This window comes from Pristiophorus japonicus, chromosome 9 (genome assembly GCF_044704955.1).
Source record: "Pristiophorus japonicus isolate sPriJap1 chromosome 9, sPriJap1.hap1, whole genome shotgun sequence".
In the NCBI taxonomy this organism is placed as follows: Eukaryota; Metazoa; Chordata; class Chondrichthyes; family Pristiophoridae; genus Pristiophorus; species Pristiophorus japonicus.
In genome coordinates this window covers 146439757-146456523 of record NC_091985.1, presented here as the reverse complement: position 1 = coordinate 146456523, position 16767 = coordinate 146439757, and the positions used below count along the sequence as shown (strand labels likewise).

General features: G+C 50.6%; 1 protein-coding gene across 1 annotated transcript in view; it reads right to left on the bottom strand.

Moving 5' to 3' along the window:
- Nucleotides 1-7516: 7516 nt before the first annotated feature.
- Nucleotides 7517-16767, bottom strand: part of syne1b (spectrin repeat containing, nuclear envelope 1b) — a 420847-nt gene continuing 411596 nt past the window's right edge. The window contains exons 120-122 of the mRNA XM_070891000.1: nt 14781-14928; nt 12790-12884; nt 7517-7829 (exon numbers count right to left, since the gene is read on the bottom strand). Coding sequence (XP_070747101.1) covers nt 7517-7829; nt 12790-12884; nt 14781-14928 — 556 coding nt within the window. The remainder of the gene's footprint in view (nt 7830-12789; nt 12885-14780; nt 14929-16767) is intronic.

The following is a 16767-nucleotide window of genomic DNA, read 5'->3' as shown; positions in this document are numbered from 1 at the left end:
ACAAATTAAGTATTTGTGAACTCTAATCACTGTTGCAATGTAGGAAACGTGACAGCCAATTTGCACATCGCAAGATCCCACAACAGCAATGCGATAAATGACCAGATAGTTGAGGTTTATGTGTGGAAGTCTCTCGAGTGCGACTTGAGCCCATCACCTGCTGGTCTAATTTTGGTGGTGTTGGTTGATGGATAAATATTGACCAGGCCACTGGGGAGAACACCCCAGCCACCCGAGAAGGCAAACAGGGCCTCGGTTTAACGCCTCATCTGAAAGACATCACCTCCGACAGTGCAGCACCCCTTGAGCACTGGAGTGGAGTATCAGCCTGGTTTATGTGCTCAAGAGTGGGGCTTGAACCCACAACCTTCTGACTCAGAGGCCAGAGTGCTACCAACTGAGCCACGGCTATTACCTCAATACTAGACAAGTAAATCCACACTGGAATGGTCTGAAATTCAGAACCAGCGGAAAAATATCTAAAGATTAACAAAATATGTAACAGCTGTTATGTAGGTTAGGACTTGTTGCGATTAGAGATTTAGGGGTAGAAATTGCCCTCCGCCCGAAACGGGGCGCACCCTCCCTTTTTAAATGTTTTCTCCGCCACAGCCCATGCGGCGGAGATGCCATCAATATTCGGCACTTTGAGGATATTTTTAGCTCGGGGTGGAAGTCATGGCGGCTTGAGGGGTGGAACTGCCCTTGCAGCGGGTCACCCGCCCCGACCAGTCATCAGTTAAAGGGGAGGGCCGCTGCGAGCTCTGCATACTTTCAAGTTCGGTCCACTGGGCCACCAGGGAGGGTTTCGGCCGGGCCAGTGGTTGAACCCGGGGGCATAGTTGTCGATCCGACCTGGCAGTTGGCCGACAAAAAATAAATAAATAACATGGCGGCCGCGCCAGTGCGCCCTCCCCTTTAAGGGCGGCCAGACCACCATGCCACAGAGAATGCAATACCTGGAAAGGGACAATTTCTCAAGGGGTCGCCGCCAGTCGGTAAGGGTTGGCGTGTGCATGCGGGAAAACAGGCGGAGCGTTCCCGGACACTGTTCCTAAACTCACAAAGGGCAATTTATAAAATGGCGGCCCCTCCGCAGAGGTTCGGCGGCCATTCCGCGCTGCCCTGTGGCTGCCGCTTTCAGGCGGCCAGAGGCCTTTTCGGGAGCGACAATTTCGGCCCCTTAGAAAGTTCGGGCTCCACTCTATGCACATTAGCAGATGGAAATTTCACGTGATTTAAACAGGACAGGAAACAGCACTTAGACTTTCTGTGGTACGGCACAAGAGTTGGTCATTATCGGCACTCAGGTGAACACAGGAGTGTTGGGAGAAAAATAAATGAATTGAAGTTACAGAAGGCACGAAAAGGAATCGAATGCAAATTTCAAGCAGTGAAACAAGACGTATTATTGTGTCATCGCCGAGTGAGGTGATACTGTTAGAGAGCTGAACGAAGATGTTAATGAACGCACACAGACCAGCGGAGGGATCAATACACCGGCAGCAGCAGAGGGAAGTTCGCAGTCAGGAGCTATGCTCTTACCTGATAGCACAGCTCATCCCACTGTCTGTGCAGTAGCTCAATCCGTTCCTGCAGGATCGAAATATCGTCAGCGCGAATGTAGCTGGACAACGTCTCCTTCAGAAAGGAGAGGTGGGCAAGGTCATTAGTCCATCCTCCGAAGGAGCTTTCCAGTTCCTGCAGCGAGGAAGTGAAACCATTTTCATTGAGACCTGATATGACGCTGGCACAGAAAGTACAGTCAGCGGGCGTTTTTAGCACTGCGTCTCATCAAGTTATCTTTAGCGGCTGGCTGGGACTGCAGAGAACTTATGTTTTTATAATAACGTTGGTAATAAAAATATTCAGACTAAATCAAACAGAAAAAATAACTTAACCATGCATCTGATCTGCTCTGTGTGTAGCTCATCATGGTGGTCAGGCAGGGGCTGTGAAAGCTTTTTCTTGAAAGACCTCAGCTTGGCCAGGGAATCTCCAATTCCTTTCTCGCACTGCTCCCAGTCCTTGACAAGGGATCAATGACATCAATTAGCAACTCTTAAAAGGATCGATTCAGCGTGCATGAGAGAACGGTAGATCGCATCTCGACCACACTCCCGCTCAGTAGGGTTGCAGGGGGCGAGCTCGATCAATAAGCTGTCTGTGCTGTGTTGGCCGAAACAGGTATTTAAGGGGGAGAGGTCCTGATCTGTTTGGCACCTCATGCAGAAGACACAATGCACTGGGTGTTTTAGGATGGTTGTGTCTTTTCTTTTAATTAAAAAAAAGCTGATTTTGTTCAAACCCCAAACCAGCTGGCCGAACTGATTAATGGCTTCGGTGTTTATTTAGCTGGCACAGACACACAGGCGTTTCAATTAGCAGTTCAATACGAACAGCACTCCTCTGCCGTTGGAGGAGCCACCGGCCCCGATATTTAGGGGGAGGCGGGGAGGATGTCGGGGAGCGCGAGAGCTCGGGCAAAAGCCAGCGAGCTTCAATTCTTTCCTTCCGTTTGCCACCTGGCAGCCGGCCAAATTGCCAGCTTGGCCAATCGTCGGGCGAGAACATCAATGGCAGGAGGCTGCAGCCGGGAACCCTGAGGGAAGGTTCCCCGCAATCCAAGGGGTTGGGGAAGGTCGGCAACCGGGGAGGGGGCGATGTGGGGATGGGGGAAGGGGAGGCTGCGGTATAAAGAGGTTGGTAATTGGGGCTGTGGAGGGGGGGGGGGGGCGGCGATCGGGGCTTGGGGAGAGAGAAAGGCCATCGGGGCTGGAAGGGCAGGGGTTGAGGTCAGCGATCACAGCAGGGGGCGAGAGAGAGAGAGGCCAGAATCTTCCTTGTGGGGGGCGGGGGGGACACACACACTCCTGTTGCTCCTGGCCCACAAGGAGTGCTGGGAAAGGTACTTCAATTGTGGGGCAGGCAGCTCCTGCCTCCCTTTCACCGTCGGGTTTCCCGACCCCTGGGAAACATTTGAATCAGGCTCTCAATTGCATTGAGGGAGCTCGGTTTAAATTATGTTAATGGGGTCTCCATGCCAGGACACTCGAACACCTCGAAACACATTCCGGAAAAAGGGCAACAGGTAAGTACAGGATGGGTTGGAGATGCATTCCTCATTTTTTCATTTTTATAACCCCCCCCCCTCCCCCCAACCCCACCCAAATGTTCCCTCTAAAAAAAATTTGCGATGGTATCATAAAAACATAGAAAACAGGTGCAGGAGCAGGCCATTTGGCCCTTCGAGCCTGCACCACCATTCAATATGATCATGGCTGATCATGCAACTTCAGTACCCCATTCCTGCTTTCTCTCCATACCCTCTGATCCCTTTAGCCGTAAGGACCACATCTAACTCCCTTTTGAATCTTTACCAGCGGCAACAGCAGGTGAGTGACCTGCATGGGGACTGCCGAATTGGTGTGCCTTAAGGGAAACGTTGCCCACACCCCCATGGGTGTTAATATTCTTCTAATCTCCAGACAGTATAGGCCCAATATACTCAATCTCTCCTCATTAGACAGCCCTCTCATCCCAGGAATCAATCCAGTGAACCTTTGTTGCACCGCCTCCAAGGCAAGTATATCCTTCCTCAGATAAGGAGATCAAACTGTGCATAGTACTCCAGGTGTGGTCTCACCAAGGTCCTGTACAATTGTAGCAAGACTGCCTTACTCTGATACACCAACTCCCTTGCAATAAAGGACAACATGCCACTTGCCTTCCTTATTGCTGGTTGTACCTGCATCTAGTTTTCTGCGTTTCTTGCACAAGGACACCTAAATCTCTCTGAACACCAACATTTAGAAGTTTCTCACCATTTAAAAAAAATTCTCCTTTTCTATTCTTCCTACCAAAGTGAATAACCTCACATTTCCCTGCATTATACTCCATCTGCCAGCTTACTGCCCACTCACTTAACCTATCCAGACCCCTTTGCAGGCTCTTTGGGGCCGAAATTGCCCCTTTCCTTAACACCGGAAATTGGTGGCCAAGCTGCGGAATGCAATGGTCACCGATTTTTCGTGTAATGGCCGCCATTATCAAAATTCCACACCGGCGGTATCCCGCCGGTGACCCGCTCCCCCCCAGCCAGTCCCCCCCACCCCCCACCCTGCTCAGCTGCTGCCGATGTGTCCTAAGTGCATCCTCACAGCGCGCACCGCCGACGTTACCCCGAATTTCCGCCGAGGGAATCTTCCTCCTACCGGGCGGTGCTAAAACCTACTTTTTTGAGACAAGTGCGCTGAGGCTGTGACCTTCTGAAATGGAAGTGAGGCTCCCATTGAGGGGAAGGATGCACTGCCACCGCCGCCATGTTTTTTAAAATTTGTCAGCCGACTACAATGCCAGGCCGACAATTATGCCCCCAGGTCGGGCCGGGCCGCCAACAGGCAGCCTGGCACCCCCCTCTTGGGTGCCAGGCCGCTGGCCCAAGGAAATCCTCCCTGGTGGCCCAGTGGACCGAACTTTTAAAATCGCACAGGCTGACAGTGGGGGACACTAGACCCCGCCTCAACCTCCGCCCTTCTCGTGTGCTCACCGCCGCACTACTGCCCCCATTATGAGCGACTTACGATCCGCCTGAAAAAAAAAAGCCAAAGAGCGAAATTTTGCTCATGAGGCCACCTCAATCACTGCGGTGGTAAAAACACGAGAAATGGGCGCCCCATTTCTGGCGGTGGGCAATTTCAGCCCCTTTGTGTCCTCCTCACAGCTTACTGTCCCACCTAGCTTTGTATCGTCAGCAAACATTGCACTCGGTCCTTTCATCGAAGTCATTAATATAGATTGTAAATAGCTGAGGCCCACGCACGGATCCTTGTGACACTCCACTAGTTACAGCCAATCAATTTGAAAATGACCCCTTTATGCCTAATCTCTGTTTTCTGTCCATCAATCAATCCTTTAACCAGGCTAATATATTACCCCCAATCCAATGAGCCCTTATCTTGTGTAGCATCCTTTAATGTGGCACCTTATCAAATGCCTTTTGGAAATCCAAATATACTACATCGACTGGCTCCCCTTTATCTACCCTGCTAGATACATCCTCAAAAATTAAGTTTGTTAAACACGATTTCCCTTTCATGAAACCATATCAACTCTGCCTGATCATATTATGATTTTCTAAGTGCCCTGTTAGCACTTCCTGTGGCCAAAATTGCCTCTTTCTATAAGGCCCATGGCAGCCTGAAAGCAGCGGCCACGGGTCGATGCGGAATGGCCACCGAGTCTCCGCGGAGGGGCCGCCATTTTATAAATTGCCCGTCCTCAGGTTTGGAGCGCACTGCGCTCGTTTTCCCACCACGGCGTGCATGCGCGACCCTTTCCCGATATTGTCCCGTGGGAAATTGCCCTTTTTCTGGAATTGCCCCGCGGGAGCAGCGCCACCACCGGTCGGTGTCCCCGACAGCTTTTGCTGCCGGTGCCCTTTCTGTGGTTAAAGGGGAGGTGGCGCTGTCGGCAACTCCATGTTTTTTTTGTCAGCCAACTCGCAGGTCGAGCTGGCAATTATGACCGCAGGTTCGACCGGACCACCAACAGGCAGCCTGGGACCCCCTCTTGATTGCCAGGCCGTTGGCCTGGCTGAAGCCCTCTCTCGTGGTCCAGTGTTTGCCACTGAAGTGGCTGCAGAGTTCGCAGCGGCTCTCCCCTTTAACTGAAGGGGAGGGACTCTTGTGACACGCCAGCGCGATGATGTCATCACCATGGCGCTCATGCCTTGCAGCGTCAGCCTCTCTGACTGCCCCCACCTCCACCCTGATGATGAGGCCACATCCGCCCTGCTCCAAAATCAAGCACGAAATGCTGAATGTCTCCGCATTGGCCGCCCAAAACACTTTAAGAGCAGTAGGTCTAACGCGTTTCAATCAGTGGGTCATTCCAGCCCCCGATCTCTCCACACTGACCATCTGGCCCCATAACTCTACATTGACCATTACTATTATTCCCTTTCTCACTCCGTCCCGCTCCCTCTCACTCCGTCCTGCTCCCTCCCTCACTTCGTCCTGCTCCTTCTCCCTCACTCACTCCGACCCTCTCCCTCCCTCATTCTGTCCTTCTCCCTCTGTCCCTCTCCCTCCCTCACTCCGTCCCTCTCCCTCTCTTACTCCGTCCCTCTCCCTCCCTCCCTCCGTCCCTCTCCCTCATTTTCTCTTACTCCGTCCCTCTCCCACTCCATCCCTCTCCCTCTCCCTCCCTCATTCTGTCCTTCTCCCTCTCTCTCTCTTACTCCGTCCATCTCCCTCTCTCTCTCTTACTCCGTCCCTCTCCCTCTCCCTCCCTCCCTCCGTCCCTCTCTCATTCTGTCCCTCTCCCTCTCTGCCCTTTTTGACGAAACTTGCAACCATCTCTCCAAACCCCTCCACTCCACTAAGATGCAATGCTCCTTTATTTCTTCTCTGAAGTGGCCCGGGATGCTTTAGGTCCTCTCTGGTACATTTACACCGGGGCGAATGTATACCATAAGCTCACATGAGCAGCCGACACCTACCTTTAATAGAATGTTTAGCTGCTTCCTCTGTTCTTCCAGGTGGATATTGGCTGCCCTCCATTGCTCCTGGATATCGGTGAGCTCAGCCTGCAGAGCTGCCTCAGCTCCACTGTCAGCGGAGAGCAGGAGCTGTTTCCCAGCCTCCACTGTCAGGATGTAGCTCCCCTGCTGACGCTGCAACACTTTCTCCTTCAACTGCAAGAGAGACAGCATTGATCAATATCTTGTGGGGTCGGGAGCTGAGACACGGAGTAATTGGACTGATCTCTGAATTAGGATGATGGTCAAAATGGCAAAAGACCAAGAACTGTTGGCAGCAAAGACCGTACTTACTAAATACCAGAACTGCTGACCGTACAAGGATTTCTTCCAGACTTTCAGTGCGGCTTTAGTAATGAGTTGTCTACAGTAAGGAATTAATGCACTAGGGTATGCTGCTACAAAAACGCAGGATTGGATGGGACATGGTAATGCGGGATTGGACGGGGCACGGTAACACGGGATTGGACGGGGCAGGGTAACACGGGATTGGACGGGGCACGGTAACGCGGGATTGGACCGGACAAGGGAACGCGGGATTGGACCGGACAAGGGAACGCGGGATTGGACGGGGCACGGTAATGCGGGATTGGACGGGGCACGTTAACGTGGGATTGGACCGGACAAGGTAACGCGGGATTGGACCGGACACAGGAACACGGGATTGGACCGGACACAGGAACACGGGATTGGATGAGATATGGGAATGGATGGGATTCGGGAACACGGGATAGAACGGGATACGGGACTGAACGGGATACAGGAACACGGGAATGGACGGGATACGGGAATGGATGGGACACGGGATTGGATGGGATACAGGAACACGGGATTGGACGGGATACGGGAACATGGGATTGGACGGGATACGGGAAGACGGGATTGGACGGGACACGGGATTGGACACAGATACTGTATCGTAAAATGCTGTAGAACAGCAGGTATCAGGAAATCGGGATTCCCCTTCCCCAGTGCCTATCCCCTGAACCTCCTCCGCCGTCTGACAATGAGACGAGTGTATGACAGTGGTGCTGGATTCCTGGCCCCCACCTGCACCTCATCCAGCAGAGCCCTGGCCTGTTGCAGGGCAATGGGAGCCGCACTGCTCCACCGGCGCTCCAACTGCTGGGACACATCCAACAGCCACTTCCTCAGCTTCTCCGCCATCTCCCGATAACGCTGCCATTGCCGGATCTGACTGTCGATAATCCCCCTCCGTTGCTGTGCCCGGCGAATCACTCCTTGCCACTGGTTACTCAGCATGGCCAACTTCGAGTTAAACTCATCCCTGGGAGAGGAAATGAACAACAGCTAAATTATATATCTGATTATCTCCATGTTAGTGCTCTTCTCCCCACTCTTTACCATCAGCTGCCCTGGGACTTGGTATTTCACCTCCCTGGTCGTCAAGCTGAAAAATATTTGTGGACTAGGAGCATAGGAACAGGAGGAGGCCATTCAGCCCCTCGAGCTTGTTACATAGAAACAGGAGGAGGCCATTCAGCCCCTCGAGCCCGTTGCATTGGAACAGGAGGAGGCCATTCAGCCCCTCGAGCCCGTTACATAGAAACAGGAGGAGGCCATTCAGCCCCTCGAGCTTGTTACACAGAAACAGGAGGAGGCCATTCAGCCCCTCGAGCTTGGTACATAGAAACAGGAGGAGGCCATTCAGCCCCTCGAGCCCGTTACATAGAAACAGGAGGAGGCCATTCAGCCCCTCGAGCTTGTTACATACAAACAGGAGGCCATTCAGCCCCTCGAGCTTGTTACATAAAAACAGGAGGAAGCTATTCAGCCCCTCAAGCCTGTTACATAGAAACAGGAGGAAGCCATTCAGCCCCTCGAGCTTGTTACATACAAACAGGAGGCCATTCAGCCCCTCGAGCTTGTTACATAAAAACAGGAGGAAGCCATTCAGCCCCTCAAGCCTGTTACATAGAAACAGGAGGAGGCCATTCAGCCCCTCGAGCTTGTTACATAGAAACAGGAGGATGTCATTCAGCCCCTCAAGCCTGTTACATAGAAACAGAAGGAGGCCATTCAGCCTCTCGAGCCTGTTACATAGAAACAGGAGGATGCCATTCAGCCCCTCGAGCTTGTTACATAGAAACAGGAGGAGGCCATTCAGCCTCTCAAGCTTGTTACATAGAAACAGGAGGCCATTCAGCCTCTCGAGCTTGTTACACAGAAACAGGAGGAGGTCATTCAGCCTCTCGAGTCTGTTACATAGAAACAGGAGGCCATTCAGCCCCTCGAGCTTGTTACATACAAACAGGAGGATGCCATTCAGCCCCTCGAGCTTGTTACATAGAAACAGGAGGAGGCCATTCAGCCTCTCGAGCCTGTTACATAGAAACAGGAGGAGGCCATTCAGCCCCTCGAGCTTGTTACAGAGAAACAGGAGGAGGCCATTCAGCCTCTCGAGCCTGTTACATAGAAACAGGAGGAGGCCATCCAGCCTCTCGAGCCTGTTTCACAGGAAGAGAAGGAGGTCATTTAGCCTCTCGAGTTTGTTACACATGTACAGGAGTAGCCAATTCAGCCCCTCGGGCCAGTTACACAGGTACAGGAGCAGCCCAATCAGCCCCTCGAGCCTGCTCCACCATTCAATTAGAGCATGACTGATCTGTTTCTTAACTCCATTTACCCGCCTTTCCGCTATATCTATTAACAACCTTACCTAACAAAAATCTATCAATCTCAATTTTGACATTTTCTATTGACCCTGCCCCCTCCCCCCCCACCCCCCAGCCTCAACAGCTTTTTGGGGGAGACAGTTGCAGATTCCCACCACCCGAAGTGTGAAGAGGTGCTTCCTGACATCACCCCTGTACAGCCTAGCTCTAATGTAAAGGTATGCCCCCTTGCCCTAGACACCCCCACCAGAGGAAATCGTTTCTCTCTATCTATCCTATCAATTCCTTTTATCATCTTAAACACCTTAAACAAAAAGTAATGACCATTTTTATCATCACGTTTCATAATAAATATTTGCTATATTGTCAAAATAAATGTTTCAGATCACTGTTCAAGGAACTGGATGGTTGGGAACACCAGTTTGCAGTGGAGGGCACAGTGGATTTTCATTGCAACCTGCAACCAAAGAGTTTTAAGTTTCTCGGCAACCAAGAATAAGAATCCATAGAGCAGGCGACCATCTTGTCACGAAGGTGAAGTTCACCACAACTTGTGTTACTTCATTTAACGCTCCAGATATCTCAGTGAGGTGGAAAGCTGAGTGGGTGCTCATCAGGTGGAAGAGAAGGGGGTGAGTGGTTCAGGGCGGGGTGGGGGGGTGGGGGAAGAGGTTGGGTGAAAGCAGAGCTGGGAAAGATGGGCCTGGATATTAACCGGGGCGGGTTAACTCCACATTGTGCGTCTTTCGGCCCCGACAGGTTCCACCCAGAAGTCAGCCTGATTGACAGGCTTGGCTTCCAGTCGGGCAGGGAGCACTCTGGAGCAGACTTCAGGACCAGGTAGGTCTGATCCATGACCCCGGGTCTGGGGGGGTTCCGAGCCCCAATCCTGGGGGGGGGGGTCCAATCCCCATCCGGGGAAGGTGGGTCTGATCCCCGACTACGCCAGTCTTTTAATGGGGGCGGGAGGGGGGTTGGGGGAGGTGTCTGATAGGGTGGGGTGGGTATGGAAACTGAGGGGCCTGGGGGCAAACACTCCTGGCCCACAAGAAGGCACTTACCTTGAAACTGTCCCTGTCTCCCTTCAGCTGCTAGGTTTACTGAGGCCTGGAAAACCTGGCCACCCACTGGGGATGCAGGATAAATCAGCGGCTGCCAGCCCCATTAAAATATTTAAATTGCCAACCCACCCCTTTGTCCCACCCCGGAGGTTTGCAGACCGGAGGCGGGTTGGGGTCGGGGTTCAGATTTTTAAAATTTTAAAATCTATCCTGGACCCAACCCACCCGTTTTTGTGTGCTCGAATTCAGCCCATAGTCTGTAGGGGGCATTTGTAAGCAGGGACGGTGGTGGCAAGATGGACATTGTGAGGGAGTTTCAGAGGGCAGGGCAAAATGGCTGAAGGAGTGGCCCCCTGCTGGTGGAGTGGGGAACTAGATGTAGGGCCGTGTCAGAGGGTGTATGCAGGGATGTTAAGGCTGAAGTAGATTGTAACGGTAGGGACTTGCAAGGCACAGAGGGATTCGAAGATGAGCTCGAGGATCTTGGTCAATTCGCTAAGCCACGGGAAGACAGTGGAGGCTTGTAAGGACTGGGTGATGGATAAATGGAACTCGAATGGACTGGGCAGTGGATAAATGGATCTAGGTGGACTGGACGATGGATAAATGGACCTTGAATGAACTGGCTGATGGATCAATGGGCCTTGAATGAACTGACTGATGGATCAATGGGCCATGCAAGTACTGGGTAATGGATAAGTGGGCCTAGGTGGACTGGGTGATGGATAAATGAGCCTTGAATAGATTGGGTGATGGATAAATGGGCCTAGGTGGACTGGGTGATGGATAAATGGGCCATGCTGCAAGTACTGGGTAATGGATGTGGGCCTAGATGGACTGGGTGATGGATAAATGGGTCTTGAATAAACTGGGTGATGGATAAATGGGCCTAGGTGGACTGGGTGATGGATAAATGGTCCTTGAATAAACTGGGTGATGGTAAATGGGCCTCGGTGGACTGGGTGATGGATAAATGGGCCTAGGTGGACTGGGTGATGGATAAATGGGCCTTGAATGAACTGGGTGATGTATAAATGGGCCTTGAATGGACTGGGTGATGGATAAACATAGAAACATAGAAAATAGGTGCAGGAGTAGGCCATTCGGCCCTTCGAGCCTACACCGCCATTCAATGAGTTCATGGCTGAACATGCAACCTCAGTACCCTATTCCTGCTTTCTCGCCATACCTCTTGATCCCCCTAGTAGTAAGGACTATATCTAACTCCTTTTTGAATATATTTAGTGAATTGGCCTCAACAACTTTCAGTGGTAGAGAATTCCACAGGTTCACCACTCTCTGGGTGAAGAAGTTTCTCCTCGTCTCAGTCCTAAATGGCTTACCCCTTATCCTTAGACTGTGACCCCTGGTTCTGGACTTCCCCAACATTGGGAACATTCTTCCTGCATCTAACCTGTCTAAACCCGTCAGAATTTTAAACGTTTCTATGAGATCCCCTCTCATTCTTCTGAACTCCAGTGAATACAAGCCCAGTTGATCCAGTCTTTCTTGATAGGTCAGTCCCACCATCCCAGGAATCAGTCTGGTGAATCTTCGCTGCACTCCCTCAATAGCAAGAATGTCCTTCCTCAAGTTAGGAGACCAAAACTGTACACAATACTCCAGGTGTGGCCTCAGCAAGGCCCTGTACAACTGTAGCAACACCTCCCTGCCCCTGTACTCAAATCCCCTCGCTATGAAGGCCAACATGCCATTTGCTTTCTTAACCGCCTGCTGTACCAGCATGCCAACCTTCAATGACTGATGTACCATGACACCCAGGTCTCGTTGCACCTCCCCTTTTCCTAATCTGTCACCATTCAGATAATAGTCTGTCTCTCTGTTTTTACCACCAAAGTGGATAACCTCACATTTATCCACATTATACTTCATCTGCCATGCATTTGCCCACTCACCTAACCTATCCAAGTCACTCTGCAGCCTCATAGCATCCTCCTCGCAGCTCACACTGCCACCCAACTTAGTGTCATCCGCAAATTTGGAGATACTACATTTAATCCCCTCGTCCAAATCATTAATGTACAGTGTAAACAGCTGGGGCCCCAGCACAGAACCTTGCGGCACCCCACTAGTCACTGCCTGCCATTCTGAAAAGTACCCATTTACTCCTACTCTTTGCTTCCTGTCTGACAACCAGTTCTCAATCCACATCAGCACACTACCCCCAATCCCATGTGCTTTAACTTTGCACATGGACCTAGGTGGACTGGGTGATGTATAAATGGGCCTTGAATAAACTGGGTGATGGATAAATAGGCTTTGTAAGTACTGGGTAATGGATAAGTGGACCTAGGTGGACTGGGTGATGGATAAATGGGCTTTGCAAGTAAGACACATTAAAGTATTTAAATTCTAATCTGATTCGATATGTCCATCTGAATTTCTTTTGAACAGGTTTCAGTTTTGGTACACCTGAATTAGTATCGGATATTAATTTGTTGAGAAGGTATTATTCTAAATAAACGAATGAGCTCTGTAAAGCAGCGTGGCTGCCCTTGGACACAGAGTGACGGGGCAGCGAGGACATTACCTGTCGTCCACCTGACCCTGTTCCAGCAGGTGCTGTCCATCGCTGATGATAGCGTGCAGGATCTGTTGCCGACTGAACATCTCTGCCTGGAACAGCTGCACCAGAACACAGAGGAGGAACAGTTAGAGAGAAGGAAGCTGCGGTTATATCGCCTCTGATCACCACTGCTCGGGCTCCACAGTCAGTGAGCTACTTTTGAAGTGCGGTCACGGTTGATGAGTTGGTAAACAGACCAGTTTAATATGGACCCAGCAACTGCAAGTCCGATGAACGGCTGGCTACTCTGTTTCTGATGGCGCTGGTTAAAGAAGGAATGCTGGCCAGGGCCAAGGTGCCTGGTAAGCTGCACTGCCTCCTGCATGGCCTGCCTTCCCCACTGCGCAGATGCTATCTACAATGTAAAAGTCAGTGAGTGGCTTGCGCGGGACCTTGTGGGTGACTGCGCAGCTTAACGGGAACATTGGCCAGGACACTGGGAGAAATCCTCCGTTCTTCTTCAAATCCACCTGAAGCTGGAAACAGGATCTTGGTGTCACGTCTGATCCGAAAGACGGCACCTCCGACAGTGCAGCACTCCCTCAGCACTGCACTGGGAGTGTCAGCCTAGATTATGTGCTCAAGTCCCTGGAGTGGGACTTGAACCCACGACCTTCGGACTCAGAGGCGAGAGCGCTGCCCACTGAGCCAAGCACCGAGTATCCAAAGCAGCGGAGCCAGTCACCCAAAGGATGTTGTATATTATTGCCCGTGCTCCGGTTATTTTTTTTTGCATTGAGCAGATTGACAAGGGCAACTGAAGCAAGGACAAACTCGATCCTGGTGTATAATGGGAGCACACACAGACTCGCACAAATTGTACCGAGATACCCAAGGGAAACAGACAGTAAACTCAGTCGCAGGAGCGCTCATCAGAAGAGAGCGGGCGCAGTCCCCACCTTACTGTCAGAAAATGGTGGAGATTGTACTCACGCTTTCCTGATGTGGGATTCCAGGTGGTGAGGCTCCACCCTAGGAGTGTGCATTTGTCACATTTAGCCTTAGCTGTCCCCTAGCTCAACACACGCAACTATGGGGTTTTGCTCTGATCTTGGGATGTGGGCAGCACGGGAATGCTTGTAATTATTGCCCATCCCTAATTGCCGAGGGCATTAAATTGCAATCACATAATGTGGGGCTGGAGTTACGGTAGGCCAGACCAGGTAAGGGTGGCAGGTTCCGTTTCCTGAAGGACACTGATGAACCCGTTGGGTTTTTACAACAATCCAGGCGTGTTCATGGTCATTTTCCTGGTGCCAGTCCACATATGACCAGATTTAGTGAATTCAATTTCACGACTTGTCATGGCGGGATTTGAACCCACGACATGGGGGGCGCGAGTCCACAACCAAAGACCACTCAGCTACCACAGGCAGCAGAAGCAGTGTGATCAAAGTTACCTCAGCTACAGAGTTTGGACTCTACTCAGTTCAAATGGTTCAAATCTGAAGTGAAAATCCGCACAAAACAAATTACTGGTTACATGGTCACTGTTGTATACAACATAAGTCTGACATACTAGATTAGATTATTAACTGCCAGTTAATTCCTCGACACAAGAATGCATCAATAACTAAAAAGCCCCCAACAAGACACTCATCCTCAGTACACAATACCCCAAACTGACAATACCAGCCAGCGACCATAGTGCAACGCTCGTGTGCCGTGTTCTCTAATGATTTATTTATTTATTCTGAGGATATGGGCATCACTGCAAAGTCGGCATTTATTGCCCATCCCTAGTTGGCCTTAAGATTGTGATGGTGGGCCGCCGTCTTGAACCGCTGCAATCGGTGTGATGAAGGTGCTCCCACAGTGCTGTTCGGGAGGGAGTTCCAGGAGTTTGACCCAGCGACAATGAAATCAGGACGGTATGTGACGTGGAGGGAAACTTGGAGGTGATGGTGTTCCCACTGCTGCTTGCGTTCCCAAATCCCCAGCCTCTCTCCACTTGCCTCATGCGCTCTCTGCTGCTCTAGAAGGTTCTGGTAATTTCCAGATATCTCCACCGCCAGCTTCTGTTCGGTTTGGACCAGGAACTCCATCCAGGTTTCGCATTTCTCAAGAAAGGTCTGGTGCTGAAGCAGGAATGCTTGCAGTTTGCTGCGAGAGCAGAGGGGGATGAAAAATTACATCGGTTTAGCAAAAGGGAAACCATAAACGTCCTAAATCGTCAGACAGTCTACCATGCTTACAGAAATTAGTTATCTGAATGAATTGAACCTCTGATCGTGCTGCACCGGCTCAAGAATGGACAAGTTGATAAGGCTGTTAAAAAAATATATGGGTTCCTGGGGTTTATAAATAGAGGCATAGAGTACAAAAGCAAGGATGTTATGCTAAACCTTTATAAATCACTGTTTCGGCCTCAGCTGCTGTACTTGGCCATTCTGGGCACCACACTTTAGGAAGGATGTCAAGGCCTTAGCGGGGGTCCAGGGGAGATTTACTAGAATGGTACCAAGGGCCACGGACGTCAGTTATGTGGAGAGACAAGAGAAGTTGGAATTGTTCTCCTTTGAGCAGAGGAGGTTAAGGGGACATTTAATAGAGGTGTTCAAAATTATGAGAAGTTTTGACAGAATAGATAGGGAGGATTTCCACTGGCAGGAGGGTTGGTAACCAATGGACACAGATTTAAAATAATTGGCAAAAGAACTACAGGGAAGATGAGGAGAATTTTCTAACGCAGCGATTTGATATCATCTGGAATTAACTGTCTGAAAGGCTGGTGGAAGCAGCTTCAATTGTAATTTTCTAAAGGGAAATGGATAGATACTTGAAAGGGAAACATTTATAGGGCCATGGAGAAAGGGCAGGGAAGTGGGACTAGCTGAGGTGCTCTTGCAGATAGCCGGCACGGACTCGACGGGCCGAATGGCCTTCTTCTGTGCTGTAACCATTCTAAGGTTCCACGCTGCCAAGCTTGGGCAATTAATCCCAGATACCAAAACTGGCCCGGTGATCAGTGGGGCAAACTAAGCCAAGAGAAACGGTGCTAGTGAAGTGATGAGGAGAGAGGTGCCAGTAGGAAGGGAGTGTGGAGAGACATACTGTAACAGGCAATGGCTGCGAAGGGTAACAGAGGCAATCTCTCTCTTGCTGAATACGTGGAGTTTCATGAGTAGGGATGTAATCTCCTCCGGCCCTACGACCCTCCGAGATCTGTGATCCCCCAATTCTGGCTTCTTGCGCATACCTGATTTTCATCCCTCAACCATTGTGCCTTCAGCTGCCAAGGCCTTAAGCTCTGCATCATGCCCTCCCAGAGCGGGAGAAGGATCACCAGATGCATAATAAAAAGCTCCTGATGTTACAAAAATGTGCCCCCACCTTAACCTCAGGAAAGCAACTCCCCAAATCTAATGCAACATTTGCCTGCTCGGTTGAAATAAAAAATGGACTGACATTTATATGGCACCTTATTCCACCTCTCAGAAACATCCCAAAGCCCTTCACAGGCTAAGGACTGTAGTCACCACCGTTATGTTGGCAAACAAGGCAGCCATTTTGCACTCAGCCTGATCCCAGAAATATCAATGATTTGAACGACCAAGTCATGGCCTTTTGTTTGGTCCGAGGGGTAAGAATTGGCCAGCACACCATGAGAACTTAACATAAGATCAAAGAACTTCCTGTTGTTCTTTACATCCTTCTGAACAGGTCCTTAGTTTAATTAGTTATGTCCACCTGACAGGGTAGATGGGGCCTCGGTTTAACCTCTCACCTGGAGGAGGGCAACTCCGATAGATTGCTGGCCACAATCTTCCAATCCTCCTCAGATACAGGGATGTTACGAAAGGACTGATGCATGGCAAACATTGCACCCTTGTTCAAAAAAGAGTCACTTTAGTACCAGTGGTGGAGAAGCTTTTAGAAACAATAATCCGGGAGAAAATTAACAGCCGCATGGACTAATAAAGGAGAGCCAGCGTGGATTTA